The 26,190-nt window shown below is 41.8% G+C and overlaps 3 protein-coding genes and 1 long non-coding RNA gene across 7 annotated transcripts in view; 1 reads left to right on the forward strand and 3 right to left on the reverse strand.

Annotated features, from left to right (window-relative positions):
• Nucleotides 1-170: 170 nt before the first annotated feature.
• On the reverse strand, nucleotides 171-5,451 carry LOC103155167 (ras-related protein Rab-11B). The gene is made up of 5 exons (XM_007576738.2): nucleotides 5,279-5,451; nucleotides 2,837-3,032; nucleotides 2,377-2,570; nucleotides 2,201-2,281; nucleotides 171-860 (listed from the first exon to the last, which is right to left on the reverse strand). Exons 1-5 carry the CDS (start codon nucleotides 5,316-5,318, stop codon nucleotides 715-717), a joined length of 657 nt encoding a protein of 218 aa, XP_007576800.1. The 5' UTR covers nucleotides 5,319-5,451; the 3' UTR covers nucleotides 171-714.
• Nucleotides 5,452-8,210: 2,759 nt separating this feature from the next.
• LOC103155169 (signal-transducing adaptor protein 1-like) lies at nucleotides 8,211-15,756 on the forward strand. Its single transcript, XM_007576742.2, has 13 exons — nucleotides 8,211-8,554; nucleotides 9,927-9,998; nucleotides 10,083-10,202; nucleotides 10,309-10,365; nucleotides 10,459-10,598; nucleotides 10,689-10,820; nucleotides 10,990-11,059; nucleotides 11,915-12,017; nucleotides 12,131-12,205; nucleotides 13,401-13,463; nucleotides 13,595-13,645; nucleotides 13,742-13,882; nucleotides 14,657-15,756. The coding sequence occupies exons 1-13, from the start codon at nucleotides 8,468-8,470 to the stop codon at nucleotides 14,719-14,721; spliced, it is 1,176 nt and encodes a 391-aa protein (XP_007576804.1). The 5' UTR covers nucleotides 8,211-8,467; the 3' UTR covers nucleotides 14,722-15,756.
• Nucleotides 15,409-25,972, reverse strand: fsd1 (fibronectin type III and SPRY domain containing 1). 4 transcript variants are annotated; one of them, XM_007576740.2, is made up of 13 exons: nucleotides 25,773-25,945; nucleotides 25,071-25,166; nucleotides 24,851-24,982; nucleotides 23,583-23,684; nucleotides 23,312-23,334; nucleotides 22,860-22,981; nucleotides 20,299-20,508; nucleotides 20,115-20,213; nucleotides 19,256-19,403; nucleotides 19,087-19,169; nucleotides 18,215-18,466; nucleotides 17,571-17,659; nucleotides 15,409-17,488 (listed from the first exon to the last, which is right to left on the reverse strand). In XM_007576740.2, the coding sequence occupies exons 1-13, from the start codon at nucleotides 25,785-25,787 to the stop codon at nucleotides 17,378-17,380; spliced, it is 1,482 nt and encodes a 493-aa protein (XP_007576802.1). In that variant the 5' UTR covers nucleotides 25,788-25,945; the 3' UTR covers nucleotides 15,409-17,377. The 4 variants fall into 4 exon arrangements, with proteins under 4 accessions (XP_007576802.1, XP_007576801.1, XP_016518825.1 ...); XM_007576739.2 differs by having other exon boundaries at nucleotides 19,250-19,403; XM_016663339.1 differs by lacking the exons at nucleotides 15,409-17,488; nucleotides 23,312-23,334 and having other exon boundaries at nucleotides 17,611-17,659; nucleotides 19,250-19,403; nucleotides 25,773-25,972.
• LOC107833626 (uncharacterized) overlaps nucleotides 15,412-26,190 on the reverse strand; it is a 21,289-nt gene continuing 10,510 nt past the window's right edge. The window contains exon 3 of the long non-coding RNA XR_001659383.1: nucleotides 15,412-16,481. This is a non-coding gene — a long non-coding RNA (uncharacterized LOC107833626). The remainder of the gene's footprint in view (nucleotides 16,482-26,190) is intronic.

The following is a 26,190-nucleotide window of genomic DNA, read 5'->3' on the forward strand; positions in this document are numbered from 1 at the left end:
TGACATTTTGACCAAATGCTATTATTCCAGTTTTTTACCTTCATTCACTGTTCCAACAATAAAATACCAACCTCTCATTTTAAGGTTGGCCTGCTCTATAACGTATGCATAATTTCCATTAAAGCAGAAAATGTTTTTTTCAGAAAGGACACACAACATCCAAAAAAAAGTGCTTCAGTCAAGAGTTTTATTGTAAATTTACACAGTTCTTCACCTGAAAGTAAGACAATGACAAACGAAGCCAACTTTTCTTTAATAAATACTTAATGAGAATATTGTTTTGGCATGATGACAGATGGAAGTAAGAAGCACACCGTCAAATACATAATACTGCTTCGTCAGGCTGGAGTAACTCTTATTTAGTTCGTTTTTGCACAGCACCACCTAGTGGCGACCGCTGAAATGTATTTCCTAACCTCGCTGCGCCTGGAGGCAGCGGCTTCGTTCCTTCACTGACTCCATGATCGATGCATGGACATGAAAGGCTTCTGAAATAAATCCCTCATGGCGGGAGAGAAGAGCAACAAGTGATTTTGAAAGTACTTCTACAAAATAAAAGGAAACAGATTCAGAAAAAGTGCCAAAAAAAAAAAATAAGAAAATGGAACGAGGTAAAGGAAAAGGAGCTGGCTTTTGTGGGAAATAAAAGTGCACTGGTGGCGTGATGAAGAGGAGGAGGAAGAGGTGCAGGGGTGAGTGTCTTCAGGCTGAGCGTCACAGGCTTTGACAGCACTGCAGTTTGTTGCCCTTCTGCCCGTCGGTCGTCGGCGGGACGCTTATGTCTACTACGTTGTTGCCCGGAGACTCGTCGTGTGCAGATCTGTCGGCTATCTGCTTCTGTGACACGATGCGGTAAATTTCTGGAGACGGGGAATTAGAAAAGAAAAACATTTTTTTTAAATTAAAGTAATGCTCATGTATGGGAAGGGAAAGGCCACCAGAGTCGGAGTACATTTCAGTAATTTCTCAGCGCTTTCCTTAGTTGTGAAAATATTTTAGGGCTGCAACTAAAGATTATTTTAGTTAGCAAATATTTTGACAAGAAAAAAATTACATTGTAGATTTTTCTTTTAAGCTTTTGCTAAACAATATTAGAAATACATTAAAGTATGGATATAAATAGTTCAAATAATCATTCAATTTACTTTTTAAATGAGCAAATAAACATTTTATTGACTAATAAATAAATAGGAATAACAGCATTCCTTCAGTGAACACTTCATCTGTCGAAGCATCTGCAGCTAAAAAAACCCCCAAAAAACACTTTTAACATCAACATGTGAAAGGCTCAACTCTTTCTGCTTGATTTAACATCAATGCAGTTTGTGGCTGATCTGGTTTAATCGATTAATAATTGGACAGCTGCTCAAAAGCAATGGTTCAAATGTTTGTGAAAGCAAATTATTCTTCTGTCCTGGTTAAAAACTGAAACGTGACGAGTTCTAATAACAATTACAGACAAAGAAGCTTTTTTTTTTTTTTATTCAAAATGCAAAATGTATATTTTTTCCAGTTTTGGTTTAATTAGTGCTCTGAATATATTGTTTTTTTCTTCAGAAAATGGCCTTTCTTTGAGTTTGTATACTCCAGTTAACGATTAATCGATTGCTAAATTAGTTGGAGATTATTTCAATAAACGATTCATTACAAATAATCCGATTCTTTGTTTCAGTCAGGGCAAAAACACTGGCACTTTTGTTGTGAACTACACTTTAAGGTAATAAAGTCATCTTTTTACCAAGTGAATATGCAGAGGATTATTCCGTATTATTATCAGGAAGCTTTACCTCCAGCACATTCGCATCTGACTTATCAAACCATATTCTGCATTTCTATCTACCCATCCTTTTTTTTTCTTTCTTGGTTATCTTCACTGCAGCAGAACCTGATCACCCACTGTAAGCATCTCATGCATTATTAATCACAAAAATAGACCTGCGGGGGGGAAGCGCTTGGGAAGTAGATGAGAAAAATACTTCAACTGAGTTTTCTCCACAGCAAAGTTTGGTACAGCCCATTGTTAAACCTGCTTATCTCTGCATTTTTAAAACGCGTCGCCTTGCTGAGTCCGACTGAATGAGTAAAACCTCCTTATCGCAACATTTATACTTTGTCATACTCAAATATATCGGATTCTGTATTCCCTTCATTTTCTCTCAACCCTTCTGGAGACAAATCTGCAGAGTCTCGCTTCTCCCACCTGTTAGAATGTTCTTGAACGCCTCTTCTACGTTTGTTGAGTCCAGCGCCGACGTCTCGATGAACGACAGGGTGTTCTTTTCTGACGTAGGGAGAGAGAAAAAGGGGGGACATTTTTGAAATATCTCCGCACGGCTCGGTCGTGCTCGTTCCGCCGCGGCCCCCGCCGTCGTTTACCCGCGAAGGCTCGAGCCTCGTCGGTGGGCACGGCCCTGAGGTGGCGCAGGTCGCTCTTGTTCCCCACCAGCATGATGACGATGTTGTTGTCGGCGTGGTCCCTCAGCTCCTTCAGCCAGCGCTCCACGTTCTCGTACGTCAGGTGCTTGGCGATGTCGTAGACCAGCAGCGCTCCGACCGCGCCCCGGTAGTACCTGGCGAGGGCAACAAAGGAAGATTGAACGAGGGAGGGAAAAAAAACAAAAAAACACGACAAATAAAATGTTCATCTGAAATATTTTACATGTAGGCTTGTACTTTGACTGTAACATGAAATAATCTGCAAAACGACAGTTACAGGAGGACGAAGATTTCATTTGCGTGAGGAATAAACACCAACTGCTGAGCTACAATCATTAACCAGAAAGCATATTTCTAAATAAGCAACTGCTTTCAAAAGACTAATACAACACAAACTCACGCTGAGGTGATTGCTCTGTAGCGCTCCTGTCCCGCTGTGTCCCAGATCTGAGCCTTTATCGTCTTTCCGTCCACCTGGATGCTGCGGGTGGCGAACTCCACCCCGATGGTGCTCTTGCTCTCCAGATTGAACTCGTTCCGGGTGAAACGGGACAGCAGGTTGCTCTTCCCCACGCCCGAGTCTCCGATAAGGACGACTGGAAACGAAACACAAAGGGAGGTGAGGACATTTTAGAACTTATATTGTAGCGACAAATATCTGCAACTAATTTCCTTTAACTCGCTTTTAAAGGGTGTTTTTTTTTTTTTTTTCAGTTGTATGGAGCGTACCCCTTTCTCATATGTTGCTGCGTACTGCTGGTCAGCTGGCTGAAAAATGGTCACTACATATTTCCATTTCTTACGAGGAACATTTATACTTTGTCATACTCAAATATATCGGATTCTGTATTCTTCCTTTGACGTCTGACTAACCGGCCAATTCTGACTTTTTTATTTTATGGACCGCAACACATAAAAGTGAAAAAAGGCTGCTGTGGGCTCTTTTATAGAGGAAATTGTTTTAAATAAAAAAATAAAGGAATTACAGAAGCATTTGTTATAATTCATACTTTTTATTTATCTTAAAGAGAAAAATGTGCATCAAAACGTGCTGTTGTTGATGATTCAAAATGAAGAAAGTTCTTTGTTCTGATTTTGATTTAATTCGGAGGTTTTTCTTTTACATCCAATCCTCAACAAATGTCATCTCAGAGTACTTTATCCAGGTTATCAAACAATGCAATCAATTTAGTTCATTACTCCAATTTGTAAAAAAAAAAAGATCTCTGGCAAAATTGATTGGTTCGTTTCCATATCGGTTTGTAATTGTAATATCCTCAGTGTTCCTCAATAGATTTGGATGACAAAAAGGTTGATTGTTTTATATCCAACTACTGCTAACTTGATCAGTTTTCTATATTTTTACTTTAATGTATAGATATGTAGTTGAAAAACTATAATATTACAACTTTAATAATCAACGTCTCCTATTATATTAACATTGTTTATACAATATGGAGGAGCGGCCAAAGCAAAGGAGCTGGATCAGCTGTGCTTGTCGACACCTGATGATGTTATTCGGGACAGGTTACCGTCAGATATTGTCGCTGCTGTACAGATATTGAGCTGTTGGCATGTCATGACAGTCATAAGACAGCAGGTGTCATAAATCAACAGTGTCTTCAGTCAGAGGCTTTGTCAGATTCAGTAAAACACTGACTGCTACTGGAGAGCCTTGCAAGCTACAGTTTCTCTTAAAAAAAATAAAACTTATTAGACAATGCTAATTGTTTTCACTTTTTGTGGTAATGCAACGAAACTTTTACTCAAGGTGAAGGCCTAACGCCGCCTCATACCTGGACTGGAAACACACAGTGGCTTTTCAAAGTGGAAAGTGCCGGAAAGCTCTGCTTTCCCTACGCAGAGGGATTGTTATCAGACTCTGGCCTGTTGGGAATCAGGCAGGAAGGAGCTGCCAAAGGCCTGCGCTCCGAGAAATCTGACTCAACGCTTTCTCAAGACTTCTGTTCCTGTGTCATCCTGACGAGTCATCAGTATCCTGAAGCCAGAGTCCAAACGGCTGCAGCAGACTGGGGCCCCATATTAATAATGCATAGACAGGGTGAAAGGCAAGCTTCACTGTGAAACCCTTCATTTGAGTTTTATAATAAACAAAGATGTGGATATGCAGCATATACTGTACATGTTTTCAAGAAACTAGACTTCCAGAAAGAAAAAATAGGTCTAGTGACACAGATTTAGTGATGAGATCCAGCTTTGTTTGGTGAAGAAAGGAGCTTGTAGTCATCAGACTGAGAGAAGTGACAGATTGGAAAGTACCTGTGATCAGAGGTAATTAGAAACCTGACAGAAAAAAAACAACAATGGAGTTTCCTCTTTCTTCCTTTGACAGGGAGTGAGTTTCCTCCCTCAGGGATCAAGTATCCAACAAAGCAACTCTTAAAAAGCAAATAAAAACCTAGGTTTTAGAAGATATAGCAGCAAAAATAAGCCATGCGAGCCTCTGAATAAGATTTTACTGCGTGATTGGAACCACAGTCTGGTTTTGACAGATGATAAAGTTTTAAATACAGCAAGTGTGTTGTAGTCCTATTCTCCTGACCACTAGCCTCCAGGACTCCTCACCGAAAACAAAAAGCTCTGGTTTCTCTAAAACGTGTTGAAAACAAAGAGTCAGACCTGAACACAAAAACGAGCACTGCCACACCTAAAGTAACTGTTAATAAGGGATGTATTAAACAGGGGAAGTGAGTCAACGGGCAACGAAAACAGCTCGGCTAGCTACCGTTAGCTGATGTTTACCAGCGACGATAACGCAGCTAGCATGCTAGTTTTGAGAATAGCCTTTAAAATGACGCTAACCTCCGTCTGTTTCACTCACCTTTGAACAAGAAGTCATACTCGTCGTCTCTGTTCCCCATTTTGATGTTCAGTTAGCTCTAGGAGCGAGCGGTGATGAGAGAAAATAGTTCCCTGCACTAACCAGGGTGGTGGTGCGCCGAGATGACAGGAGGAGACAAGGCGCATATTGCGTAAGAGGAGCAGAAACGCTGCGTGACGTACCGCTACGCAGCTTCTGCAGGTGGAGAAAATACGCAAAAAAAATTCCCAGTCGACCTGGTCCTTTTATAAATAACATACAGGGTTTTAGAAGCAAAGCTTACACAACGCTGTCATTTCTGGAAACGCATATCCTCCTGAGAAACAGGGAATTTCTTCGGCATTTAGCCTGAGAGCTATTTATGCGAAGAGTTAATTACATTTCTTAAAATTATACCTTGGAGAACAAATTATTGCAGTGTTAACAACACCAATTACTTCCCTAAAAATGTGGGAGATTTTTTTACACAGAACCGACAAGGAGTCAGACGTTGGAGCAGTCAAGGGTGGATTGAGGTGAATCATCAACTAACCCCCATGATATCTATTGTAAGAATCTAAATTATATAGTACATAACTTACTTAGAGAAAGCTCCAATCCATTTTGAGCAATGCAAAGTGCATGCTGTTTCATGCATGGATGCATTTTCATGCATTTTTAAATGCATTTCACTAAATAACTTTGAAATATGCCTTCTTTTCTTCATACTTTAGCCCCACATGACATGACAGAAGAATAAATGCAAGAAAGCCTGAACAGAAAACACTTCAAAAAACAAATATAGATAGAACACAAACTCTATGTATTACTTATTTCTCAGGAGCAGGTCTAGAGCAGTTTTATGAATCCTTATTCCATCTATCCATCCATCCATCCATCCATCCATCCATCCATCCATCCATCCATCCATTCATCCATCCATCCATCCATCCATCCATCCATCCATCCATCCATCCATCCATCCATCCATCCATCCATCCGTATTGCTAAAACCAGGTTGTATGAGAAACCAAGAGGAATTTAATTTAGGGACTCTTGCCCATTGCAATTATTGTCGTCTCAGGAGAGACAGAGAAGATAATAAAAATAAAAAGAGTTTTTCTTTTTATTATTATTTTCAAGCAACCAGTGGAATTAGTTGATTAGCTGAGCTGCTTATACCTCGGGGGTCCCAAGGATTTACACAAACCTAAAGCATAAAAACAAACTACCAATGAGCTCAGTGAATGGGGTAGAAAGTGCCAAATACATAGTCTCAATTACCGAACTAATAAAACTGATTTTGCTGCTGTTGGAAATCATTTATTCGGTGGTGCTTTATACCTCAGCTGAGCTCTACTGTAATTTGAATGCTTAAAAATGCCACCTTCCTTTTTAGCTGTAAGGCTGATCTAAATAAAGCTTAAAGAACATAGAGGATGAGAAATGAAGCAGGGCCCCTGAGAGCAGCACACTGCTGCAAATTAAACTCTAACTCGGTGTGGCTGCACGTCCCACAGTGAGAAAATGAGAAATATAACACGTGCAGCTGCAGATAAACCTCACCGGCAGTGAGTCATTAGGTGGATCCAAACTAATCACTGCCCTAAGAGTGAGTAGCAAACTGGACTTTGGACAAAACGTGCTGTCATTATTCATCCAGCACAGCAGCTTTGTTGAGTGCAATCCATTACTGTTTATTTTTGTACATTGATATGAAAGGCTTTTGTGCAGCATATCAGCCTGGACAATGATTGTTTTCACTGAGTGATAGTCATGTGTTTATGTTTGGTCAACTAAATCACAGCAACAATAACTAAAACCTTCACATAGTTTTTGAAATAAGGACATTCAAACTGTGTTTTTTCCCCCTTCTTTGTATGTTATTAAATTAAAACTCACTTCATATTTTGTTTTTAGTTTTTGCTAAAATATGAAACAAATAAATATAAATACTTTATTAAGTATGCAATATTTTCTTGTGGAAAAGTATGAAAACTGGTGGAGTTTGGTAAGATAAATATTGTATGTTGGTGAGGAAATCCCCAGTTAAATGCAGCAGATTTATAAAATACATTTGATCCACCTCTGCCCTAATTATTATTATTATTATTATTTCACAACTTCATAAGCGTTAAGAAAAATTACGAAATTAAAACAAAAGTCAAGAAATGGAAGTTGTGAGTCCAGTCCAAGTCCCAAACTTTTAATTTTGTGTCTTAAAAAAGTCATTTAACTTCATATGTAAATTTAATCAATTAATATCTAGCATTTATAAATTTTTTAAAAAGATAAATTTGCTCATCAAAACAACCTGCTAGGAAAACTGAACTTCAAAATCTCTAAAAAAAAAAAAAAACACCTCAGTGTTGAATCTGATGTTGCTTTCTTACAGTGAACCTTAACTAAAACAATCAAAATCACTTCTAGGTTTCCGAGTCGTTTCGTATTTCATATCAGGTATGACTCAGTATGACGTGTGACTTTTTAAAATTCATTTTAAAAAGAAAATATAAATTTAAGAAAAATTACTCTCGCAGTGTTTTTAAAGGATTACGTTGTAGAACTTATAATTGTGCCACAGCTTACAATTATATGATATAATGAGATTTTGGTTCCTGCTGAATAAATGTGCTCAAACTTATTTGGGAATTTTTCTAACGTATTTTCTATGACATCATGATTTGGCATAAAAACAATTGTTCTAAAGATTTTGACACATCTGTACAAGAGATAACACCTTTGTGTGGACAACTGTTCCTGTAAGTCATTCTTTTAAACACAATACTAGCCTCTAAACTCCTAAGTTTACTGTAAAGCTTGTTTTTCCTGTCCCTGCTATTTTAAATTTCAAACATTCCTTCCAGCTTCTTACTGGTTTCTAGGTTTGACACGCACAGGTACTTTCCAGCTGTGAGCACGCGCAAGCCTGAGTCAGAACCAGCCTCACCTGTGGATATGCTCGAAACGCCCCGCCCCTTTTCGTACATTGACCAATCAGCAACGAACTGTTGATCGTTTGGGGCTTTTTTCACAGACTGAGCTGCTGCTGCTGCTTTAATATGCAATGAGCAGCAGAGCGGGCAGGTAAAACACCGGGTGTAATTTTAGTGTGAGGTCTCTGGATCAAAGTTTCATCTGATCTGCAGGTAGATCATTTATTAGTAGTATTATTAATTTGTTCTGCTGCAAGGATCTGCCTCTTTAGTGATGGCAAGACGAAATGGGAGGAAGAAGAACCAGCTGCCAGACCTTTACTATGAGGGTTACATGGAGAAAAGGTCCTTCAAAGATAAGGTAGATCATGCAATTCTGTTTATCTGTTCATTTTTGGTTTCGTTTCTTTGTTTACTTGGATGTTCACAGATAGTTTTTCAAAGATACATAATGGTTTTAAAACTAAGAGGCTGGAGTTGTGACTGCTGCTGACGTAGTTGCAAACCAATTGTGGTGATAAAAGAATGGACTTACGACTTACTTGTTTTAATTGAATGTTGATTATGTTAGAAAAATGAGACATGGTGCATGGAAAGGACAGTCTGTGTCACTGGACTGGTGTGGCAATTAAGATGATGCAAAATGAGGGAAATGTGGATTAATCAATGTTCTTTTTCACTGCAATATCCATCCATCCATCTTCTTTACACCCTTGTCCCTCAGTGGAGTCAGGAGGGGTGCTGGTGCCTCTCCAGCTAACGTTCTGGGTGAGAGGCAGGGTTCACCCTGGACAGGTTGCCAGTCTGTCACAGGGCAACACAGAGACAGACAACCATGCACACATACCTAGGAGCAACACGATTGTCAGGCCAATTAACCTGACAATCATGTTGTTGGACTGTGGGAGGAAACTGGAGTACATGCACAGGGAGAACTTGCAAACTCCATGAAAGACTGGGGCTGGGAATTGAACCCAGAACCTTCTTGCTGCAAGGCAACAGCTCTACCAACTGCACCACTGTGCAGCCCTCACTGTAATGAGTAAAAATAAAAAATCTATATTGACGGTTTGGACCTACAACTGGAAATCGGTTTTGTCCAGGAAAAGCCAGATATGTGCATCACTAGCTGAAATACATATTTTCTTCTTCTTCTCATCATTATTATTATTATTACAAATAAATGTTTGATAGTACAAAATGACACTGCATGTGTATGAAAGTTTAATTATCTGTGAGGAAAGCGGCATGTAATGTTGAGAGTCCAACTGGTTCGATGGCTTGTCTGTCGGCTCTTTGTGTTGCAAAGATCGGAGCAAACCAAAGACTGATCTCAGGTTAAAGGGTCAAACAGGCGACACACAAACTCTAAACTAAATAAATCCTGAGGCCAGTTTGGTTGAGGATGATAATCTGCTCTTCCCAAAAACGCCGTGGAAAGTTTCTGGGTTTAATCTCACTGATCTGTTGACACGGTTGCATGATTTGGATTAGGTCCACGCAGTTCTGGCTAATTACTGTTATTTACAAGGCACATAGTTTCTGATGCTGACTCATAAACACCTAGACAGTATCTGCTCCGGTCACAGGGTCCCTTCTTACTTCCTTGTTGTTGTTTACCTTCTTCTTCAGTTTTTTTCACCTTTTCCTTCTGCTCAGAGTCCAAATGTTTTTGCTGTTGGTTTCACGCTGTGTGTTTTTTATTGAACTCGTCTCCTCGTGTGTTTGCGCAGACATCTCGGAAGCTGTGGACCTGCTTGTGTGGGAAAACGCTCTTTTTCTTCAACGACAAAAGAGACGAAGATGTGAGTCTTCTCAGAGACATGTTCTACTAAACCCCCCCTCCCCAGACTTGCCTGTTGTTCATTGCTCTTTGCTTGTGTCATCAGTATGTAGAGAAGCTGGACCTGTGTGGACTGATCTCGGTGACGGACGACAGCAGCCCAGATCCCAACTTGGACGCGGCCAGATTCAACGTTCAGATGACAAAGGAAAACATCAAATTTACTGTGAGTGGATTCGTGCAGAATAACTCCTTTAGCTTGTTCAAAGTCATTTTCTTTTAAAAATTTATCTGAATATTTGTGTCAATTTCTTTTTCTTTTTTTTCTGCAGGCCCCAAATGCAGAGTCTCGGGAACTTTGGAAGGGATTTATCCACTGTGTGGCTAAGGTCTGTGCTCTTTTTTTCCACATTTCACCATTTTGTGTTCCTCCCACACACACACACACAATCGTTTAAATATGAAATCGCGTCTCCCCACAGCTGGAGGTACCCCTCACCCTGAACCTTCTGCCGGGTCAGATCCACATCCTGAGAGAGACGGTCCAAAAGGAGCAGGAGAGGCTGACGAATCCAGAACCAAAGCCGAGTCCTCCTGCTGCTGTCAAAACAGAAATGCCTGCGTGAGTCTCACTGGAGTAAAGCCACTTCTAAAACGAGACGAAGACGAACGAATGAGTGACTGAGTGGGGTTTTCTTGTGCTTCGATGCAGTTGCTACTACGAGGTGCCTTATCTGGAGGCCGAGCTGCTGCTGGAGAGAGAAGCCAGCAAAGGAAACCTGCTGCTACGACCTGGGAAGCAGAAGGGCTCCTTCGCCATAACCACCAGACAGGATGTTGAGAGGTAAACACGTTCACAGCTGTTATTGTGACAACAACTGCAACCAGATTTCCCCTAGACATACATTTCCAGCTGCAGTCGACCGTGTTGTTTGTTGTTGGTTGCTGTTAAAATATCTAATTTTCTCCTCTGGTGGTGTTATTGTTATTCAGTTCATCCGTCTCTCTTTCAGGCCGATTTTCCGTCATTATCGCATACTTCCAAAACCAGAGGGAGGCTTCTACATTGCTGTGGACAAACCTGTGAGTATCGATTGTATTAAGTTTTCACCACATAGAAATAATTGTTAAAATATTGTTTCCCTTTTGCGCAGTCAGACAAGTGTCTAAACACAAACTTGCTGATACTGTATCTTGGAAAAAAAAAGATTCTTTTAATGTTACAACCAAAATAATTATTGTGTTTTTTTTTTTTCAGATTGCAAAGTAGTGCAATGGAAGAAAAGTTGTACATTATCTTTTGTTGTTGTAGATTTACAGATAAAAACTAGATAACTGTGTTGTGCATTTTGATTTATACCCTATATGGCTCAGTCAAAGTTCAGACCTAAATCCAGTTCACTTCTTTCTTAAAGCTATTTTTTTATTTACGAGTTGCAAAAATACCAGCCTTCAGACTTTTGAGACCTTGGCCCCGAGAGTCTTCAGTACAAATGCACTCCTCACTTTTCAGGTTTTTATTTGTCAAAACAGATAAAATCCCAAATCAATTACAATACAGTTCTCACTTCTAAAAAGGTGAAAAGGTTCAAGGAGCGTGACTCCATTTCCAAGGGATTATTGTGGCATTTGTTTATGTGGAGTCGGGCGGTAATAAAACCGTAGTCAAACCTGATGCACTGGATAGCTGAAGCTATGAATGAGTTGGTTTATGAAAATCCTGATCGAGCCGGAGGCGACTGTCAAAATGTTGTGTAAATTAAAGACGTAGATGAATGACGTTTCGCTTCAACTAGAAAAAGTTATGAAACGAGAGACCTTAAACTCAGTTTTCCAAAGTTTGTGCGCTCATGGCCTGCGCTGCAGACTCTGCGCTTTTTTGTTTCCTTATTGGATTGGATTGCTTTACTGCGGTTCAGGACGTTGCTCTTTGTGCAGGTCCACTTTGACTCGCTGCATGACGTGGTCGCCTACATGGTGGAAAAAACCGACGGGTCTTTCACTCCCCTCAACATCGAGGCTCATTACGACAAGAACATCTGTATGTTGAACTGATTTTCTATTCTTTTCCCCCCGCCCCACACACACACACACATATGCTCTACTTGTTTTTTTATTGAACTAATCAAATTGTGAACATTCTTCCTTTTACAGCTTTTATTGCAACTGATAAGGAAAACGGGGAGAGGACCCAGCAGCCTTTGCGGCCACCAGAGGATCCCATCCCAGGTACTGCCCTTCAATGCATTTGTTTTTTTCCATCCTTGAGAATCAGCAGAAAGGAAAATTCCTCTCATGTTTCAGTCTCGTCCTTGTGATTCCAATCAGCTACAGCAGGTTCAGGAAAAATGACTTGCAGTAAGTTCTCGCAGACGTGAGGAAGCTCCCCTAAAAGTTGTTGGTTTAGAAAAGTAAACCCATCTCCACACTCGCATGGATTAACTCATGCGTTACCGGAAGCAGCTCTGCGTCAGGCTCGTTATCAACGAGGGTTTTCCATGAGGTTCTGTCCGCCTCACACTCTCCTATTCAATTTCGGATGACGCGTTCAGGGCCTGCGTCCGTCACCTTTCAGCGACTGTTGTTCTGGACTTTGAAACTAAAAGGCAAATGTCGTCACAAAAGAAACGGACAAAAGCCAACAATAAACATGTGAGCTCTAAAAATAAACAGAAGAAAAGATAGAATTTGTTTCTGATAAGCATAAGGGAAAGAATGCAAACAGAGCCGCTTCCATCTAAAAGTAGCCATTCGCTAATGTTGCAACCAAAAATGTCAGTGGGGCTTCCTGGGATTTTGTTTGATGGACTAAAACAGGTTAAGGCACAACCGTGAACATCAATGTTTAAAGTGATGCCACTGATTTTCAGTGGCATTAAATTTTGGACTTTAACTAGGCTATTCTGACAGAATATTTTGGGTTCAGCTCAGGCTGTGTGTGCTTTGGATTGTTGGTGGCTCAGAACTGAAGTCTTTAGCAGACTTCAACTGTATTTAGTTATGAATCTTACCATAAATTAGCTTCCCAAACAAAGACAAATAAATAAAAGGATGATACTTGGATGTTCACAGATAAAAAAAACAAAAAAAAAACAGTCTTGCTACAGACTCGGTTGGATTTACTCGGTTTGGTTGCTATGTGTCAAAATGTACATTGGCAACGCAATGTTTTTACATCTTTGAAATTTGGGGGAGAAAAAAAGTTTTTCTTTAGCTGTACACAATGAAAACTGGTTAATTGTTTTCATTTTCTCTTATAGAATACATTAAAAAAACAACATTTTCATAGATTAGTCAAGATTTTGAACTAAGTTTTTCCAAGATCAATCATAAAATGATCCTGGATTACAAACAGACCCTGTTAAGAGTTCGCCTGTGTCACTCCATTTTCATTCCTAATCTGAATTACACATTTTCTCTCTAGTTACTGTAAAAGCGAGGAATGACGAACCAGAACCAGTCAAAAATCCACCTGCTGCTGATAAGAGTAAGTAGACCTGCCCTCAGTCATTCCATGCATCATTCCTGGCACCCGGCCCGCTTATTTTCCGAAAAGAAACTGGTGGGTCTTCATTTTTGTCCGCGTCTGTCGCTGACTAACGACCTGTGTTCAAACAGGGGTGGAGAAAGCATCTGTGACGGATGGCTGCTCCTCTGGCGAAACTCGACGTAAGTTCTTCCGTCTGATTGTTTCCTCTTGGCAGAAAATACTTTCCTTTATCCGCCTGGATTCACATCTCGCTCTTTTCTGCGTTACGTAATCAGCGGTACCAGAACCGAGGAAACTACCTCCATGTCCAGCTCCACGAACATCTGCCCCAACTCCACCGGCTGCCAAACCCGCTTGCCCTACAAATGCTCCCGAGAAGCCCAGGATACTCTCAAATCCAGAAATGGAGAAGCAGAGTAAGTCCTTGTTATGTGCCCGGTTACAAGCAGGCCTGTCACGATAACCAATTTTGCTGGATGACAAATCGTCCCAGAAGTTATCGCGATAAATTATAACATTGTTGTTTTGAGACAATTTTCAAGCAAGAACACATTCCTGCAGATCAACAAACTTTCAATTCTGATGAACATTTGCCACTGGAAGTGGAAGGCATTTTTAATATCCAAAATAAAACAGAAACGACAAATAAAAAGGATCATGAAGTCTCTGTAAACAGAAACTGCCTTTCAAAATAAGGGCTGGTTGAGACTAAAACACCAGACTGAAGACTTTCGTCCAGTTTTTGAGGGAAAAGGAGAAAAACATTAAATTATGCAAGTGAAAATGGTTGAGTTTGTTTTATCATGCGATTAATTGATTATTGTGACAGGCCTAGTTACAAGCGCTGCATAAAAACACAGAACCTTTTTTGTTCCTCCCCTGACATTAAATCAAACTAAACTGCAGACATTTAGGATGAACAAATGCCAGAATAATGAGAGAATCATTTTCTTTTCTTCAAAGTCAGAATTTAAATTAATTAAATCAAACGTAAAAATCTAAGGATTATGTTTCATAGTTCTGTCACTTAAGCAAGTATAAATAATTTTGATAATCCTCACTGATCTGAAGGAGGAAGTGTTTAATCCGATTCATCGTCACTGAGGGAAAAAAAACTAACTTTATCTCATTTCTACTGCAAGTTAATCTGCACAGAGCTAAAAATCTGTTTTTTTGTTTTGTTTTTTTAGTTCTTCCCGCAGCTTTGTCGGAGCTGAAACAGAGACTGGGGCAGAAGACCAAGCTGCTTGCTTAACTTCTTCTACAGCCATCCTGGTGGACAGAAACACAACGGAGCAACAAGCAGAGCCGAATGGAGCCACATGCAGATCTGCTGCTGCACGATGTCAAACGGGAGTCTTCCTCCTCCTCCTCCTCGGTTAGCTGTCTGCAGCAAAGCCTCTCTGCAGATTAACACTGGATTGATTTGCCTCCTCTGGACATTTATTAGCAAATCAATCGACTGTGAAGATGGTTGGACAAATTATCTTCTCGTTTCTCTTGTTCATTTTGCACTTTAGCTATCGACTAAGCCGCCTCAGACTTTCCGTTAGTGTTTTTTTTTTTTTTTTCCCCTCTTACTCTTAGAATCAAATGATAAGCGATTTATTTTCACGTACTTTCACACAGCGACGCACACAGTATTGTATTAATACTGTCTGAAATCCGTGTGCAAAAACAGAAAATGTGACAGAAATAAGGGATGGGATTCACTTATTTCAGCTTTTTTCTCTCTCTGAATGTAAAGAGTAAAACTCTTTGTCTCATCAGCTTTGATATGACAAACTTCTAGTATGTGCCATGCAACATATCTAACATATTTAAAGTGAATCAATCACTTGTATAGTTTATAATCCATTTTCACATTTACCTTATTTTTTTTGTGTTATAGCTTCAACTTCTCTGTTGTCTGGGAGGGAAAAAAAAAACCCGACCAGAGACAAAATGTTCTCACTCGTTTATTACCTCAATTACTGATACACTGTAGTGGAAAAATTAAACTATTTACAATAACTTGTGACATGTTGTCAGCATGTGAAATAAAGTGTGATTACCTCTGTAAAGCAAAGCAGGCTACATTTACCCAGGAAGAGATGAACTAGAACACCAACCATTCGAAACGCACAACATGGATGTCGCGGCACAGAGCTGAAGACGTGTCCGACCCGAGGTTCTGAATCACGTTTCGATTCAGAACCTCTGCGTGAAAAGCCTTGAAACAAAGTCACTCTCTTATTTTACGAGCTTGTTTTTATCGCTGAAATGTCAAAACTTTCCTTTTCAGTACATTCATAAGGAAAGTTGGATTAATCTAATGCTAATTTTTCAGTTACATTTAATGTCTAATCCTACAAATGAAATGTAATCGAAGCATTTCACGGCTTTTAGATGTTTTATTTATTCCATTTCTCTTTGCCGCTCTTCAACATGTCATTTATTTAAACCGGATGCGAACGGCTGCTCGTCTGTACCTGCGCCCGGAGCGATTAGTCATTTTAAAACAACTGGTGCTGTAACTTGTCGTCACCAAGTTTTCTACATACCAACCAGACGAGTCTGGCCCGAAAACCATCACAAACATGTGAGGTTAACGTTTCCTGGGTGCTTTTAGTCAACGAGAACAAGATAGAGTTTTTCAGAAACCAACACTCCAGATGAGTTCAGGAAAAAACGGAAATAACATGTGGAGCAGCATCTTATGGCTTTGTTTAGGCCTCTTTCTCTTGTGTTGCATCAGGAAATCTTTGAAACATCAGAACATTTTCACATTTCTAGCAGCTGCTGCCAGAAAAGTTGACTCTCACTGGGACTTTGGTTGATCTTTCAAACTCTGCGGCCCTCCCTTGTGCGATATGTTTGGATCAAAAGCCTGAATTAAACCGAGTTGAAGCCAAAGCACAACCCAGGAACCCAAATACTTGAGTTTCAGACCCCGATCTACAAAACGATCTCCCTCTGTGCGCTCCAATACTGCGAAATGTTGAAGTTTTGTCCTACTGGGAATGACGGCTTGTACTGTGCGAGTTTGCATTGTAACAAACTCGCACTTTTCAGTGCGAGTTTGTTACAATGCATTGAGAGGTGAATTATTTTAAAGGCTTTTCACACAGATTTCACAGATAAGAGAGGAGTTACAGACTATTAAATACTGAGGAGCCACTGACGGCGAGCTACACACATAGGACGGTCCCTCCACTGGAAACCGAGCAGATGGACGGCTTTAATGTTAGCGTCGGAAAGTTTTAACAGGAAGCTCGAGACCTACATTAAATAACAGATGACTATCATTTGTAACTGTAAATACCGTTGAGTAGCATCCCTTGGCAAGACGTCAAATATCTGGACACAATACAGTTAAATAATCCAGTTCAGTGCTGAGCTGCTTAAGTGCTGGACGTCGTTTAGGTCAGACTGGTTTACTGACGAGTCAACCAAGTTATAACCTCCTCAAACTGAAAGCTGACGCAGAGCGGGACAACAAGCAGGTATACAGAGGGGACCGGGGGGCTGCACGTGTTTGGTTTGGCCTGAGAAGGAAGGCACAGGGACAGAGCATGACCCATGAAGCTGCAGCCGACGGCACAGCTGACCGTTCAGAGGAAGCAGCGGCCAGCGCTAAAAATCGCCGCCCTAGCAGCTGGATGAATGTGCAGCGAGACATTAACTACTCGTACTCGGGCCAAAGCGTTGCGACCAGCCAGCGGATTCTGTCACTCGTGGAACAGATCGCCTGTTTGCTCCCCTAAAAAAAAAAAAATCTAACTTCCGCCATCATGCAAGGCAGAAACAACCGAAATTAAGTGGTGCAGCTGTTCTGCTGTGTGCGTCTCCGCCTGCAGTCGGTGCAGAGGATTCGACCTGCAGCGGTGACTGGAGCCGGATGGAGCTGAGGCCGGTGGCGGTGGCGGCATCTAGGTGAGGCTGGCGTTGGAGCTGCTGGTGCCGCTGTTCTTCCTCTGGCCGCTCTGGACCGCACTGGGAACCTGCAGGCCGGTCACCACGGAGAAACTCCCGTTCCACACCTGCAGGAGGGGAAGCACGTCCAAGAACCGTTTTCAGATCTGTCACTCCAGCAACGGACGCTTCGAGAGAACGTTTTCTCACCATGAACGCTGGGATGACGGGCTGCTGGAACTTTGTTCTAAAAGTGTGCATCAGCTGCTTGGTTTTAGCGTTGTAAAACGACACAACACCTGCAGAGCAGAAACCAGAAAAAGGCTAAGATCCTTGCACCGATTTTTTTTTGTTTTTTTTTAACCAAACAAGCTGAGTGAGTTGAGCAATGCTGTTGGATGCAGATAATATTAGCTACATGATTACATCCATGCTAATAAATCGAGTTAAGCTCGAAAACAAGGCTACTAGTGTTGTGGGTGTTGAGATGTGGGTAGTACTGGTTACATTTACTTAAATAACCTTTTGGGGAAAAAATAAGAACTTATACGAGTAGTTTTACTTTTACTTGACTAATGTGAGCCATTGCTACTCTTTCTTGTGTAGATTGGTTTTGATTTAAAGAAACAGACTTAAAATATTGGAAACATTCGTTACATACGAGCTAACGTTTCTGCTAATCTGAGCATAGCTGCTCAGCATTTCCTACATGTCGCTGTTTGCATCTTTATTGTCTATTTTCTTTTTAATAAGTGTGGTTATTTCTTTTGAAACGTTACTTATGTATTAAATTAAAAGCTTGCTCGCTGTGTCCTCCACTGCCCGCCCAGCTAAACTCCTCGCCGCGCTCTCACCTTCGTCGTAGTTGACGTAGACGCCTATAGTGTTGGGGATGGGGCAGTCGAGGGTGCGGGCCTTGTTGTTGTGCTTGGCGGTGAGGCTCTGCTGCAGCCAGTTGTTCAGGTGGATGCACCAGGAAGCGCTGCTCTTCCCCAGCTGGTCGAACCTGCCCAGGCTCCGCAGAGCGATGCCTACGGCGAACGCCTTGCTCTCCTTGTCCAGCTTCACCTCCCAGTACTGCTGGCCGGCGTCGATCATGGTGTCGGCTGTAGGGGGACATTAATGGACGATCAACGCCTTTCTAGAGCTGCAGAGGCAACTGACCGGACGAGAAACATCCGTCACCACGTATAATGCAAAAATACCCGGACCCATTTCATGTTATGCACACAAGCCTAAGCGTAGTTCATGTGAACATGTGCAACAACAAAAAAAAAGTCTTGTTTGTGCCGCTATCGTTTTAAAGATTTAAAAAATAAATAAATAAAGGTTTGCAGGGGTGACCTGAGATCAACCTGCTCTCCCCAGCAAAATCAAGCAAAACTGATATGGATTCATTTTGCTCTAAAATCGATTGTCACAAAATTTTGTTTGATTTTGTAATCAATTACAAATGGAACACAGATCAATTCTCTTCTGGACGTCCACTTTTTTTTTTAAGGGTTCATCCGAGGATTCGAGGAACTTGACTGTCTCACATTTACATGTTTACGGTCCCACTTTGTGAATTCTCTTTATTTTGCCACCGCACAGCACCGTTTCAGTTTTGCTTGTTCATTGTGTTGCGTCTTTTTATCATGCGAAGCGCTTTGCATGCCTATCAGCCTGAATGTAGACATGCAAAAACATTTGTCCACGTTCGTCAGCCGTGTGTCGCTCCCCTCACCCAACACGGTGTAGGACTCTGCGGTGAACCTGTCCCTGCCCGGCCGCGCCGTCGGCGCCCTCTTGGGGGACATCAGCGCCGACCTGCTCGCACGAGACACGGATGCTGGAGACCCTCACAGGAAACACTGAAACGTTCCTCGCGCGCAGCGGCAGAGTCTTACACAAACCTGGCGGGCGAGTGCAGAGGGGAGTTGGTTCTGTTCTTCTCTTTGCGGATTTCCTGCACCTTTCCTCCGCTGCTGTCCCACTCCACGCTCAGGTCGTCCACCTTCAGGTTCTGGTGCGCCGAGCTGGAGTCCAGCTTGAAGGTGAACGCTGCGTAGACCGGCAGTAAGAAGGTTTTGAACGGATGGGGAATTTGCAGCTCCAACAGGAGAACTTTCTAAGCATTTCTGAGGTCATTAGGGATGAAACAATTACTTCAATAATCCGTCTACTAACTGAGTAATCGATTAATCGTTAACTGGAGTATGCAGAAATTTCCTGAAAGAAAACAAAAAATATATAAATTTTACACTTACGACAAAAAAAAAAAACCTTTGTAAATATGTTCTACCCAAAGTTTTAGCTTCATATGACTAAAAGTTTGTAAAAATAAATAAATAAATACACGGATCCCTACAAATCCCATGTCATTGAACCATCTCTTGCTATCCAATTATTAATTGGACTGAAGGAAAAAATAATAAACAGATCAGATCAGCAGGTATTGATGGTTAGCCAAACAGAAATGGCTGAGCTTTAATGTTAAAAGTGTTTTTTTAGCTGCAGATGAGTCCTTTGCTATAAATGATTAAGAGTTCACTGAAGGAATGCTGTTACTTCATGAAAACAGCAATTTAAAAAAATTAAATTAAATTCAAATAGAAACTGGGTCGTTTACATATTTCAATTCATTTCCAATGTTGAATAAAAAAAGCTTAAGTGATTAAAATGGAAATAAATCTGCAGAATGTGTCAGGTTTGTGACTCCATTGATCGTCAGAATAATCGATTATAGGCCGATAGTTAGTTTGGTTATCCCACCGTGGGTTTCTAGTGTGACCGGCTCGGAGAACTCCCCGGCCACGGCCTTGTTGCACGCCCTCACTCTGAACGTCATGAAGCGGGTGTCGAAGCGCAGACCTGAGAATTAAAACAAAAAGCAAAATAAAGGAGCATTGAGTAACTTTGGTCGGAGTTTAGCCGTGGATGTCTGCCCTCCTGCTACCTGTGAGCGTGTGCTCCGTCTCCCGGATCCCCTCCACCACCATCCAGGGGTAGTCCTCTCTGATACGTGGCGGGCCCTCGTGGTTCGTCCGGCGGTGCTCCAGGATGTAGTGCTCTATCTTGTTGTCGGGTTCCGGTAGGGTCCAGACGATGGTGACGGTGTTGTCGCACACTTGGCACTCTGACACCTGGATCTCTGGAGTGGCGGGAACTGAAACGAGGAGGGCAGTTTGTTCACCGAGGAGGGAAATTCCCCGCAGGCTCATTTCAGAACAGAAACGGGTTCTGGAAAGGTCAAAAAGAGCTCGTCTCTTATTGCACTTTGAAATCAGGAATCACTTTCTCCCCACCAGGGGGCAGACTTTCTTCATTCAGGCTGAACGTGCGGTAAACCATGCGCGCTTTCCACCAAGGGCAAAACGCTTGCCGTCTACAAAAACCATTTCCTGCCAGCTGACCAGTTTGCAGCTGAACATCATGAGACAGTAAAACGAGCAGCGAACAGCAGCCCGAGCTCCTCTGACTATGAAATCCCTGCTAAGTTTTCAAAACCGAGGTTCCTTACACACGTGTGAAATGACAGATCTTTGTGGTTTCCCTTCAGAGTGCGACCCCTTTCACACTATGAGTCGTCATTTGACTCATTGTCATACTTGCCGGCTAAGTGGAGCACATCGCAGGAAGTCCACGTTTGACACAAAGCCTTTGTTTGGCTTTTCAGGCTGTGCCTGCAGACAAAGGCCCTCGCTGTGTGCACTTTTTCTCACCTTTGTATCGTTAAAGGATCTAATTTTACTTTTGCAAGTTGCTTGCTGTGCAGCCTTTTGTAACCCTGCAGGTTTCTGAAGGAAGTCAGTATCACTCAATTAAGGTTGAGTACAATAAATCTGAAATGTAAAGACTTTAATAAGACGACAGAAACGAGGTAAACTGAAGTCAAAGTGGCTTGAATATTTTTTGCTGTGTTGTGTCTGAATGAAGTGATGAAATAACTTTTTCGTACTTTCAATAAGCCCAAAAGTTAGTTCTGGCTTTTAGTTAAGAAAATAAATATCTGTTTTTTTTGTTTTTTGTTTTTGTTTTTTTTTGCCACTTTAATTTAGAGACGCTTTTAATCATCAAAAGGCTGCTGTCTGTGACACGTGATCTGCTCTGAACACCGCAGATAAATGCAGCTGCAGCGTGAGAACAGCTACTGAACTGATAACTCAAAAAAATTATCAGTGAGACAAACGTCCGAGTTTTGTCCGCACAAAATTAATTTGAACCGTACTGAATTATGATACGAGCTAAATTATCAACGTCATAAAACAAAAAAGGTAGAAATAGTAGCACTGACATGCAGCTGCTTTACAAGACATCGTCAGACGCGGGTTGACTAAAAGCTTGCAAGCCAAATCAGACATAGCTTAAAAGAAAAATAAATATAAAGCTAAATTGCTTCTGGTAAAAAATATACTTGATTTATAACTTAGTTACAGCTCTGTTAACCAAGTTGACATTGTTAGAGCTGCATTATGAGGTTTTTCTTCAGAAAATGCAGCTGGAAAAGCAAATCCTGCAGCATCATAACCATTAGTAAGTTAAAAGGAAATCATGTAGGCTGTAAAAAACTGATGAAATGTTTCATTATTTAACTCCGGTCAATGCATGGGCATTTAAATCGTTACACGTTTCAAAACATCTTAAACGGCGCAAAGGACATGGCTGCAGATCTGTGAAGTTATCTTCATAAACACGTCAGCAGCTGCCTCTGATGTGGGAGCGGTGTTATTAAAGAGTTTGTAGAAAAACATGAGAACTTTATGAGTCCAGACCAGCAGCTTCTGCTCTGCATCAGATTTCTCACTTCAAAGCTCCCTGATGGATCCCAGGACAAAAACTTCCTCTACAGATTTCAAGAGAGATCCTCTGTCAAGATTTCCTCGCAATCAAACTAAACTGGCTTGAGAACCTTCATAACTCTGGGATTCCTGGACCAGGAACACATTGTCTCCCTTATCTCTGTGCGATCACAGATTGTAAAGAGGTCGGAGCCGCGACGCTCTCCACCGACGTAGATATGCCGCAAATGGTTTTCTGACGGAAATATTTGAAGGATGATATCTTTCTTCACAGGAAAGACAAATCTAAAAAAAAGATATTGCACTAAGCCTCTGCTTTATGCTGAAAATACACGTGGAAGTATGAATCAACACATCGGTTAATAGCGAACTGCTTAGAGACAGGATGCATGTTTTATTTATAAAATATGATGAATGGCCAGAGGAAAATTCCTTCGTGAAGAGTTGCAAATGTGAACACAGGTAACGACAAAATGTAGAGAAAAATCTGGACTTTATGAGGTTAAATTAGACACCGGTGGCCATGTGAACATCTACAGGTGCCTCAGTCAATTAGAATAACAAAAAAAATAAGAAGAATTTTAGTAATTCAACCAAAAAAAAAAAACTAAACTGTCCCCCAGTGGACGCCCTCCATTCCACTTCACTGAGACGGCGTCTGCATTCTGTTTCAGTCAGCGGCTCTTTCTCTCTCTTTGACAAAAAAAGTGGAGCAAACCTGGGAGAAACTTGAGCCCCTGCAGCATCTCCCTCTCCTGGCTGAAGTCCACCATCAGGTGACTCATGTTGTCGCTGGCTTTCGCCTTCAGGGAGAGACGGAAAGCCGGGGCCATCGTCACGCTGCAGAAACGGGGACGGACAACAAAACAAACACACACAAAAAACACGGAGTGGAAACAAGCGCCTGCTATTATTCGACTGAATAAAGACGAATCTATCTAATAAATTGAGCAGAGCTACAGAGGGGTCAGGGTTCATCCAGGGAGGGGCTGGCACTAGATGGTACAGACTCAAAGAGAACCAAACAAGAGCGAGCTTATTGTCTAACACATGGGTGTGGTGGCTACAGGTCTGAATGCATGCAATGCTACATTATGAGATGACTCACTGGAAGAAAAAAAACAAACAAAAAAAAAAGAACGAAAGGCAATAGATGTCTGAGTACCGTACCTATCCTTAATGTCTTTGGCCGCCTGGGGACGAGAAGCACAGAGAGGGGGGAAGAAACAAGGAGAGAAGAGATACGGAACGGAGAGAAAACTGAGTCCATCGTGTTTTTCGCTTAACATGAAAAGTTGCTGGGTGGCTGAGATCGACTTGCTGCAGCGTGTGTAACAGATTCGTTTGTATTTTGGATGAAAATGTTCAGATGAGCAGCGAGTAGGAGGAAAGCAGCGTTACAGCAGCAGCAGCGGCAGCCGCCGCCGGCGCGGTCGGTCACCTGGGTGAAGCCGTCCGTCTCCGAGGAGCACAGCGTCTGATTGGCCAGCTCCAGCAGCTCCTCCGAGCTCTCCAGGGCTTTGGAGCAGGCGCTCAGCTGATTCTGAGGGGGGCAAAGAGAGCGAGAAAGAAATGAAAACACAGAGAGGAGTACATCTGTGAGATTCTCACGATTGTTTTCAGCATAATGAGGCTGCTGTGCTCCCTGCATCATTTGAGAGTCACAGCCCGGTCCTGGGGCTGCAGAATCCTGAACCAATATCCATTTAATATGAAACATTTTTTTTATTTTTAGTATCAGCAGTTAGAGGTGATGTGAATTAAAACTGTAAAATGCTCGATTAATGCCACTAAAACATTTCGTCGTTTGGTCTTCGCAACAGGAACCGACGCCGTTAATGTCAGCAGATGCTCATCTGCAGCTTAATTAACGGTATGATTTTACATGGAAATGGCCGGAAGACAAGCAGCGGCTGGTTTTCTTACACAGCTGAAAGAACACAAATGGTTGAGAGAGTGGAGGAAAAAATGCTGCAAGCAAACAAACCGGAGCCATTTTGAAAACTGCGCTGATGCAAAATGACCATCATCACCAAGTCTAAGACTTTTCTCTTTGTTTTTCAGTTATACTGGAAGCCATAAAGTAAATAATTTGCTTGCATTTGACGTACTTATGTTGGCGCCTCGCAAAGGTATTCATTACCTGGCCCAAATTGTCAATTTACAACAACAAAGTTCAATTTTTTAATGTGTATTTTACTTGACAGACCAACACAAAGACGTGCATACAACTGAGGTGGAAGGAAAAAAGCTTTTACAAATATAAAGCTTAAAAAAGGAGCAGAGAGCGTAGATGGATTAGGTGGACACAACCAACATGTGAAGAAGCTGCTCTGAATGCGTGTCCATGTGTTAGAAAGGCCTAGTCAAAGTCAAGAGTTGCAAAGCAGAATGGATAAAGATGTCACTTTACATGCAAAAAAGCTTTACAAAGGCAAAAACACACACCTCAAAAACATTTGCAACTGTAATTGCAGCAAAATGTGGCTCTATTGGCTCAGGAGGAGCTAAATAAAAATACATGCCACGTTTTTCCCCAAAAAGGGAAGAAACAAAACAAGATTATGTTTTACTTTCTGTTCCTCCAGCTCAAAAAAAATCCCAATAAAAGTTCCAAGTTGTTAAATGACAAAAAAAATAAATAAAAACAACAATTTTCAACTGGCTGTGGTACTTCTGAAATATTTCTGCAATACGCGCAGCGGCTACCTGCAGCTCGTACGTGCGGCTGGCTCTTTCCTGCTTGATCCGCGTCAGCATGTTCTCCTTCATCTCATCCAGAGCAGCGTGTAGGGAGCCGAATTCAGACTGCAGATCATCCTGCACCCGGTTGGAGTTCGCCTGGTGTCACAGCAACCAACACAGGGATTTTAATTTAAAATCAGGGGAACGTGGCGTCAGGACGCAGTCCCTTCAGAAGAGTCTGTACCTCCAAGTTCTCCAGGCTCTGTTTGAGAGTGCAGATGAAGTTGGAGATCTCCTCATTCTTCACGGCCAGCGTGTGAGTGATCTTACGCAGAGACTCCTAAGGAAAGCACAATGAAAACTGATGTTATGTATGCTATTTAGAGCTGTGGGTTTATCCTTTATCCAATCCCTTTCCTACAGTAGTTGATGCTGCACTAATAAGAGCTAAGCTGAAGTGGGTTTATGCTCTGAGCTCCCCTTTTCATCCACTTCAGAAGGGTTCATAGAGGGAGGACACTTCAGGAGCGGCAGGATGCGCATCTATAATTTGATAATAATGCACCCACACAATGATTCACAGATGGGAGTGGACGCACATTGTTACCCAGATCAGACCTCTGATAGGTCAGCCCTCCCCTGCTGTCCACCCACAGAGAAAGAGCCCATTCATTAATAAACACTGGCAAATGTTTGTTGTCGTGAGAAGAGCTGCGACAAGGCCCCCCTGCCTCCCGTCCGGGACTGTTACAGTAATAACCCGTCGATAAACCACGACAGCTAACGATTTCAACCAATTAAACTACTGGGAACTCCCAGTTCAGTCCCACATTCACACGACTGGCTAATTTCGCAGCCCCTCCGCCTGCTTCCTTTGTACACTCTACGCCCTGAAGACGGTCCTTTCCCCCCATCAGAGACACCTGTTTCTCCGGCCACAGCCCACCTTCTGGTCTCCCATCCTCCCGTCCAGATGTACCGGCGCCGCTACAGCCGCAAACACCGACCGTATTCCCCCTTCGTCCCCCGGTTTGTGGTGTTTTAGCACGGCGGAACTGGTACTGATGCTGCCGGAGTGTAACGCATCTTCGGACGGACACCGATCACCAACGCCTTTGGGCCGTAGTGCTTAAAGCGCATGCGCCGGAACGGAATTGTGGGTAGTGAAGTTACTGAGCTATGACCTGAGAAAGGGACCCTGGAAAATACCTGGACAGATTAATCTGCAGTGAATTGTAAGCGTTGTTAATAATAATAATAATGATAATAATAATAATAATAATAATAATAATAATAATAATAATGATCATTTTCATCTTCATCTTCATCACAAAAAACAATTACGTTTTCTCTGTCGTGCAAAC

The sequence above is a fragment of the Poecilia formosa genome, unplaced genomic scaffold (genome assembly GCF_000485575.1).
Source record: "Poecilia formosa unplaced genomic scaffold, Poecilia_formosa-5.1.2 Scaffold415, whole genome shotgun sequence".
Lineage (NCBI taxonomy): Eukaryota > Metazoa > Chordata > Actinopteri > Cyprinodontiformes > Poeciliidae > Poecilia > Poecilia formosa.